General features: G+C 38.9%; 1 protein-coding gene across 1 annotated transcript; it reads left to right on the top strand.

Moving 5' to 3' along the window:
• Nucleotide 1: 1 nt before the first annotated feature.
• On the top strand, nucleotides 2-2990 carry EXOSC3 (exosome component 3; the record flags this gene model as incomplete). The annotated part of the gene is made up of 4 exons (XM_009998126.1): nucleotides 2-22; nucleotides 116-265; nucleotides 1126-1277; nucleotides 2711-2990. Coding segments are annotated over 4 exons (525 nt in total), but the record flags the coding sequence as incomplete, so codon positions are not given.
• Nucleotides 2991-9393: the final 6403 nt, after the last annotated feature.

The following is a 9393-nucleotide window of genomic DNA, read 5'->3' as shown; positions in this document are numbered from 1 at the left end:
GGTGGACTCGCAGCAGAAGCGGGTGAGGCCGGGGAGGGACCTGGGGGGGGCGGGGAGGGGGCCCCTGTCCTGTCCGCGCTGACCTGAACCCTTTTCCCGCCGCTCCCGTTCGCAGTACGTTCCGGTCAAGGGCGACCACGTCATAGGGATAGTGACGGGCAAGGCGGGCGATGTGTTTAAGCTGGACGTGGGGGGCAGCGAGCAGGCCTCGCTGTCCTACTTGGCCTTCGAGGGCGCCACGAAGAGGAACAGGCCCAACGTGCAGGTAACGCGCTTGCTTGGGGGCGGCGATGCTCGAGCCGCTTCGTTTGGTGGTGCTTCCGTGGCGTTTTAGTGGTTCTTTTTAGTGAAAGCTATTTTTATAAGCTACACCGAAGAGGGGGCAGTGGAGGTTTATTTGCAATAGTTTTGCTGTGTCCCTCCTTGGAGGCCGTTTCATGATTAGGCTCTGGGCTTTGAGGTGTGTGAGAAGGTGGCACTACAGCAGTCAGGTGGTGGGCTCTTTCACTTCTTGTGTTTTAACTTGCCCATGAGATTGCAAGCTATAGTTGCAGTTCTTGAGTCAAGTGCATCTATGGGGGCACTCTGAAGCTAAGGGTTTTTTTGTAAAACAACCTTTTGCACTGTCTAATATTGTTGGAAAATTGATTTTTAGTAACACTCTTTATAAACAGTTGTGTACATGCATGTCACAGTTGCTGCTTTCAGCAGCAGAATGTAAAAATGGACTGTAAAGAGAAACAAAATAATTTAGTGTGATTTTTGATTTTGTTGTCCTGATAAAGGCTTATAAGAGCAGGTTGTTTGGATGTACAGCTCCCTTTGAGTCTGAAGAAAGAGGAATTAATGATTGGTGTTAAAAAGAAAAGAGGAATTATTTAATGAAATAAAATTCCATACTTATATCTTTCAAATTGTAGTAGTGATATGGAATTATTCATAGAAGAAGTTGCTTTTAATAGAAGAAAAAATGAAACCCCTGTTACACCAGTTTATTTTTCTGTCACCAGTGTTGTAAAACTATTTTGTGGCCTTAGAGGAGTATTTTCATCAACTGAATATTTCTTGCAAAGGTGCCATATGATATTTTCTACTACTTTTCCTTTTTGACACTGCTTTCTTTAGGTGGGAGATCTTATTTATGGTCAGTTCCTTGTAGCAAATAAAGACATGGAACCAGAGATGGTCTGCATAGACAGCAGTGGAAGATCAAGTGGAATGGGAATAATTGGACAAGATGGCTTCCTCTTTAAAGTTTCCTTAGGTCTAATAAGAAAGTAAGTATTGAGAAGAGTAAGTAGCCACTCTAACATGTAATATGATGGATAGGAGTCACACAACTATTTCCTCTGAGCAGTGCGGATAATTTGGTAATCAATGTGTGTAATTCTTTTAGTGCATTTATACCACTTTTACTGAAGAGAGTATGGATTTTGACCTTTTTTCTTACCTGTTTAAGAGATTTAGGTGCTCTTTTGTATGGTGTTGTGTGACATAATTTAAAAAGTCATGTGGTTGCCAAGGCAGTGGGGAAAATAAAACCCTTGATCTGGGGAAATAAAACATTCAAACTAGAGTTTCAGGTATGTAGTTACTGCCTTGGAGTTTGCAAATTGGAAATGCTTACTATCCTTTTTTCACATAATGGTATAGCAGGTGATGTAAATTTGGCTGACAGCTCACGGAAGGGGTTTTTCAACATAATACACTATTTTCAGCCTTCCAAAGAAGTGTATTCAAGTAAGAATACAGACAAAAAATATTTGAGGTTTTCATTTAAAATTGACAAGTCAATCCAGGAACCGTTTCATGAGCTTTTAAATGTAGTGTGAACTTTAAAGTTACACTGATAGAAATGCATGGGTTTTGTGACTATCCAAGAATACCAGATTATATAGATAAATAGTACTCAAGCTTTGTTTTTGTTTTTGGGTGGGGTTTCTTTTTTAGTAGTTTTGCAGAAAAACAATCTGGAGATGCAGAGCAGCTATTTCCTACCTGCTTTTTTAAGTAATGATTTGTCTGGTTTACATGTCCCATGAGCTGTCAGTATGAATGGATGGAGATGTTTTACTTCTGCTTGTGTTCCAAATTTTGTCTGGATGCAAGTAAAGAAATAACATTATGTTACAAGTAAACTGCTAAATCCTGATGTGTTCTTCTGTGAGAAAGCCTGTTGAAGTTTGATTTAATTCTAGGTTTATGATAGTTTCTTTATACTTTCATTTTTCAGTATGCTGTCACTTAAAAACATAATACTGTATTTACTAGTGTTAATATTGTCTCTTGAAGAAAAAGGGAAGCTATGTTTTAAAAGACATCTTTCACTCTTGTCAAATTTATAACTAGTACTTTAAAAATACTGCTTGGTCAAATTGTATAGCTTCAGAATTGATTAAATCAGAGTTGTTACAAAAGTATCAATTGACTTTAAATTTGTCAGCTATTACTACTTAATCTAATTTTTAAAAAAAACAACTAAATGAGTGCTTTTTGTTGGTGTATATGTTTTATATGAGAGAAGAATTAAAAATCTGATTCTGTATTGCTTTTGGATGCATATGCAAGTTGATCATCTTACCTTTTGGTGTCGCTGTAGTGTCTCCCATAACACTAGTACTGCAGTTTAGTTAGTGAGAGATAATAATGCAGTGTTGAGAGAATGTGAGAATTTACTTCTTCCTCTGACTTCTAAAAATCTTATTTACAGACTCTTGGCTCCCAAATGTGAAATAATTCAGGAGCTATCACAATTGTACCCGTTTGAGCTGGTGCTGGGAATGAATGGAAGAATATGGGTTAAAGCAAAAACAGTTCAACAGACTTTAATTATAGTAAATATTTTGGAAGCCTGTGAGTATATGACTGCAGAGCAGAGAAAACAAGCGCTTGCCAAATTGTCAAGGAATTGATACAAGAAAACCTTGAGGATTTGAGATGGCTGCAGGGTGTTTTGGTTATTTTTGTATTCAGATTTATATTAAAAGCCATTTTTAATAAGGTGTTAGACTTGTGTTATTCTTCAATTCCCTCCTTTATCCACTCAGCTTGTTTTGTCTTGTTTAGGAATTCTGGTTTTACTGACTTGTGATTATGAAACTCTGTGTTTATGAATTTTCTGACAGATAGGGAGACAGTTTTAAAAATAAAATATTAGCTCAGAGTTTTGAGGTGTAACTACTTAACTATATGAAAACTGGTAAAACTGGTAAAACTGTATGTATTTGCTTTTTTAGTCATAAATATTAAAATTTCAAACAATGCACAGTAATTTGGTATAGCAGTAAGTAATCCTGCAACTCATTCCTTCTGGACAGGTGCTCTATTTATACAGTGACAAGATGTGATTATTTAATATCTTACAGAATTCAGGAATAGAAATGCAGGTGGAGAATACAAAAAATAATTACAGGGTATAATATGAATTTATCATAGGGTGTTTAAGGCAGATGATCAGATAAGACCCCACAAATGGTCACAATGACTTTACCACTTTTCCTAAAAGAACCTGCCTAGTAGTCTTAAGGAAGTGGTGATTAAGGCATAATTTGAGTATGAACATTCAGGAAGCTTGATGGCTCACTGGAGGTAAAAATGGTAATTCCAAGTGGAAACAAAATTTTTATTCTGTATTTAATCCAAAGTTCAGCCTGTGGGATTTGCTGATAATGTTTTCTTTGGCATCTCTCTCACCTAGAAGTTGCTTCCATTCAGAACCACTTCTCTGACTCATCTTTGATATGCTTACCTAGGGCTTCCCCTGATTCAATAAAAACACAACTCATGGTTTTCATATGAGTCTAATGGCTACAGTTGGGTTTTTTTTAGTTTCACTGGCCTCCTTGTTGAGCATTTAGAATATTGCTAATCTGGCTTGTGCATCTTTAGTCATTTTTGTTTTCCAGCTGTGTTCTCCCAGCTGAAGATACTTTAATTCACATCCCATACATTCTCTAGGCCTGTAATCTATCTCTTACTATGCATGAAAAGCTGTAATTTAATAAGGATTTTGCTAATTCTGCTTTTCTCTACTGTTTTTTTTTTTTCAACAGAGTCCCTGTAGGTTTTGTTATTAGAACAATGGCTGGCATAAGCAGAAAAGCACTTGCCAGATCATCTCAGGGTGCTACTTTGTTTTCTGTGATTATTCTTGGATCATAATAGTAAAACCACAGGAATGGGGAATGACGTGGATCATTTCCTGAAGACTTGTAGCTTGAAAGGCAATTAGTTTTACCACTCCCCCTTTTACCTGTGTAAGCAACCTGCCTTTCCTCCCTGTGAGATAGATGAACAGTCCCTGGTTTAAAATGCTGTTTTGGTGGTGCAGCATATATCAAATGATGACACTGAAAGTTTTCAACATCTTCAGTACCCTATTTCACACTGCCCAACTGTTTGTTACTTAAATATAACCTTAGTTAAATAAAAAGCTGGAAACAATAGGTAGTAAAACTGGGTTTAATTTAACAAACTTGTGTACCCACAAAGTACTAGTTTTACCCTGTTCAAAATCATCAGTATGCGTTGCACTTAAATTTGTTAGCCAATTTATGCAGTGGCAAAAATGACCGTGGATGTGAGCAAAACGGGTGTGGGGAAAATGCCTGAAAGCAAGTACATTTAAACACATTATTGAAAGGCAGCAATACTAATGGAGGTATTTTTATTTGGAGAAAATCTCATTCCTTAATTACTAGCTTTGACAAGCTTTAACAAAATCTTCAAGATAATCTGTATGTTGTCTGAGCTTTGAGGTCTGGCTTGGTGACAGAACCAGTATTGCCGAAGAGTGACATAGAATATCACTTGGTTGTAGGAAGAAAGACTGGTTGTGAGTTAATTATGATTTTAGCTGGAAATGTTAAAGGAAGTCCTTCACATTGCTCTGAAAGGCACATAAACACATCTGTTCAGGAATTGGAATTTGCAGAAGTGATGCCATGGACTTAGTAGATACCTTTCTGTTGTGTTTATCTGCATGATGTATAGGTCGTTATTTAGATGCGTGAATCTCAGATACTAGGTGATTGTGCATTGCTTACTTTATTACATTGCTTTTCTTCCAGGTGTTTGTGAAAGTTAAGAGGTAAAGATTGTAGATCTCAATGTGAACACAGTCTGTATCCACAGAGATGAGCCCAACCCCTTAGCAGAAGAGGTAATGGAATTTTTATCTCATATTTTAAGTATTAAGAGTTGCTCATCTACTGTTGGAGGAGTGTATATTAGAGAAAGCCTAGTTCCTATCTTTAGTGATGGAAAAAATAATTCTGACAATAAAATACATTTGCACTGTATTTTCTAGCTACATAGAACCAACTTCGTGAGATGTTGAGTACAGAAACAAGGTGCCTTAAGGACCTTGTAGGACACTATTTTCTTGTATTGGTAACACAGGCGGCGTTTTCCTTACTAATGACATGTATAGATTGCAAGATGCATAACTACTATTGAGTTTTATAGTAAGGAATTGAATATGTCAATTTTGCCAGACAGCTTAAAAGAGAAATAGCCTAGTGTGGGGAAGGGTTCTTCTTCCCCATGTAAGTCTAAACAAACCTAGAAAACTAGGCACCTAGAAGCTTTTTGAGTGTCTGGATTTTAATAGAAGTGAAGTCTCAGGTGTGGATGATAAAAAATACCACTGCAGAGTGACTGTTTTCCTCTGTCCTGATCTCACAGAAGTGCAGTTGCTGCCTTTTTGGTGCTATCAGTATGGGTATTTTGTGATGTTCAAGAGCCTGTTGTTGTTTACAAAGCTACTCTTCTAGTGGTTTGATTTGTCATTAAAAGTAACTTTTTACTAGGCCTCAGTGTCCTACCAAGTCTGAGAAAAACACAAATTGAATAGAATAACAGTATAGGTAACACTGCAGTAAGCCGGCCAAATAAAAAAATAGGCCATGGAGGTTATTCAAGAGTGACGGACAAGCAGAAAGACTAATGAGATCATCCTCTCTTTCCAAATGCTTTGGTTAAGGTATTGTTGTAAATTGTAGGCATTTCTGTGTTTCAGTGTTTATTAGGCTGTTAAATGAAGTTTTTTCTATTAGCATCTGTATACCTGTTAAAAAGACTTTATGTATCTGTCTTCCTGCTCTTGTCCAGATGGAGGATGTTGCATCAATCTGCTTGGTGCTCCATTTAGGCTGGTTAAATTATTTCAAAAGACCTCTACGTCTGCTGGTTTCCTCAGTGACTACTGCACCCTGATCTTACTTGAGATAAACCTAAGATCCTGTGTCCAGGCTTTCTGTACCTTTTATTTCCTTAGAATCCAGATGATGTCTAAACACCACCACATAAGCACATATCACGTTGCTGTATACAGCCTCCAAAGAGGATATAGCATTTGCCTTGTCTAGCTGAAACCTGTGTCAGTCTGCATCTGTGTGGATATGCCTTTAGAAGCACATGGGTGAAAAGTTTGAGCTGTATTTTTGTATATCTGCATCCAATCTAATTGTCTTAGAATCAAAAAGCTTCATTAGTCTGGAAATCCTTCTACAGACATGGGACCTAGATCCTGCCTTAGCCCACCACTGTTTCCTTGTTGCTTTTGAGCTCTCCTGTTTCCTGATGGAAAAGACAGTTTTAGATAAGCCATTTGTCTAACAATGCCTTTGTTCTGAAGCTGATCTATAGAAGCATGATCTGACAAGAAACAGAAATATTTCTGAAATAAGACACTGCTTTGTCATTCACTGTGTAAACTGGATGTTTTGCAATTCTAAATCATGTTTTAGCAGAGGTGCCGATACAGTGTGGACTGGGTGACTTCTGCACAGACAAGTTAGGAAAACTTAATTAACTGATACACAAGCAGTTTGCAGAATGATATTCTTCATTCAGTTTAACTGCTACAAAATCTGAATTATGAAAGCAGGAAGAAGAGCACTATTCTAAACCTGAGAACTAGAAGATTATATTTCAGTCTATGTTGCTCTGTGAAATGTTTGTGTGTGTTAGGGACTTGATTATTCTTTTTTTTTACAGGAAGAATGTGAGTAACATCTGAATAGGTGTATGGAAAAGCTAAGCTATTATATATCAATCATAATAGGAGTTTATCAAAAGGTAAAGATAAACCAAATAACTCAAATTCCCATTCAGCTTCCATACCAAAATCTCGCTGCCTTTCTAAAGTGATGAAGGCCAAGGTTGCCTAATAAGGAATGCTAATAAGGACAAAGTAATTGTTGCTGCAGCTCCACTTATGCAACACAGTTGCTTTTAGGGAAAGCAAGATTTTTCTGGAGACATTGTTGGAGAAGGTTACATTCCAGTATTTTCATGACACCATTTTTCTTTGAGTTCTTTGTCTAGCAGAACTGTGTTGCATTCAAGGGGTTTCACTGTGCTGTAAAGTAGCGAGATATTCTTGGATGGAATCCAGATGTATGGACTCAGATATTTCTGCATTTTTACTTTTTACAATAGGGACAGTGAAGTCAGAGTCACTTCCTGTGATTAACTGCTCTATTGTTCTTGCCTGGTGCCTCATCATGGATGCCTACACAGAGCAAAGAATAAATAAAAATATGTTTTCATCTTGTGATAGGTTGCGTTTTTTTCCTCAGGCATACTTGCTATCTTAGAATTGTGAAGGCCAGCTAACATTGTTAGGGGTGTAATGTGCAGAAGTACCATGAAGAAAAATGTTGGGGTTTTGGTTTTGCGTGCTTATTATGGCAACTAAAATAATGGAGCTGCAATTCTACTGTTGCCAAATGTTGACAGGTGGAGCCAAAAGCATTATAAAATTCAGAAGAAAGGAATGTTGACAGCCTGTAGAAATTAGGGTTTTAATTACATGATGATGGCTGACTAAAATTATCAGTATTTTTTGGTCAATGTTTTTCTGAAGATTGCTCTATGTGGCAAAGATACATATATTCTAATGCTGATTGCATTTCAAAAATAGTGAGACACTTCAGCATATGAAGTTGGGTGCTGACACTTCAGCATATGAAGTTGGGTGCTGACAGAGACCCTTACCGCACTGGTTAAGGATAACAAATAGAGATGTTATTTGGTTTCATGTATTTCCAAGGAAAAATAAGCAGCCCTAAGCCCTACAGTCCTTCCAGATTGACCGAGTCTTCAAGTAGCCCAGTAATGCTTCTTCTGCCATGAAGATTCCATTAGTTGAATTGCTGGTAAGTCTGAATGACTAGTACTTTTTTATAGTCTGATTTATAAAAGCACATACACAGATAAAATTTTGAGCAAAAAGACCCACAATTGTTTCCTTGTTCACTAAGTGACATGATGCAATGGTGCTCTCCAGCGAAGCTGCTGCTGGGTGTTGTGTCCTGTAGCAGTGCAGGGGTGCCAGGTGCTCCTGTAGGAGCAGGGCAGCTGGACAGGGAGCATCCAGCTCTGGGAAGTAGTGTGGTCCTGTATTCAAAGGGCCTGGAGTGCCCTTTTGAGAGCTACGTGCTCAGCCTGCCTGCTGGGGTGCCTAGGCAGGCTTCCAAGTGATGTTTGTGTATCACAGCACATGTGATACTGCTGTTGCTTCCAATTAGGGGAGACCTTGTTTTGTGGTGAGATTCCTCAAAAAAGACAAGCTCTGCACTGAAGATCAACAGAGAAGTGCACATAAAGAGGTAAACTGAGTGGGTCTAACCAAAGCGGCTGGTGACTCCCAGTTGAGAAACAAGAAAAGGCCATTTGGTCTAGGTAAGGTTGGGATGTGCTGAAGAGCAGTGGCTCTCAGTTGTTGGGAATGTAGACTGTCCTATACTATCAAAGAGGTTATGTTCGTCCCCCTGAGCTGCTGTTTGTGTTACTGACCAGTCTGTGTTGTCATTACTACTACCTTCTGTTGCTTTTTTTGGTATTGCAAGTACTGGGTTAACAGATCTGAGGAAATAGTTTCAAGGTAGTGAAGACAAGTCCTCTGAGTTTCTGGCTGGAGTGGTGCCTAATGACTATGAGCAACTGAAGGGTGCGTTCATGCAGTGATGTTGTGACATGTTATTGGCTGCCTTATCTGAGCAAGTAAATTCTTGAACATAGTATGTATGTAAGCATCTTAAGTGCCCCATTAATCAGACTACTTGAATGATGACCCCTTTACCTTCTTGGATTGCAGTAGTTTTGAGTTGTTTTGCCTTAAACATGTTTATGCAGTGTATGTTATACATGTTTCGTTTCTCTCCTTGCTTAGCCATGAACTAAGCTCGTGAGCGGTAAAATGGGTCCTGGGAGGGATTCGTCCCAATCCCTCACAGCCGGGATAATCCCCCTCAGCGCAGCAGCTCGTGTTGAGCCCAGCGCGGAGCCCTGGGGCCGCTGGTCCGAAGGGCACCCGCGCTGCCCGGAGCGCTGATCCCGCTGCGCGGAGGGCGCCGGGGGCGGTGCCTGCGCGCCGCACGTGCCTTA

Source organism: Chaetura pelagica, unplaced genomic scaffold (genome assembly GCF_000747805.2).
Source record: "Chaetura pelagica isolate M959 unplaced genomic scaffold, ChaPel_1.0 scaffold205, whole genome shotgun sequence".
In the NCBI taxonomy this organism is placed as follows: domain Eukaryota; kingdom Metazoa; phylum Chordata; class Aves; order Apodiformes; family Apodidae; genus Chaetura; species Chaetura pelagica.
The sequence above is the reverse complement of the archived record's forward strand: the minus strand, read 5'-3'. Positions and strand labels throughout refer to the sequence as shown.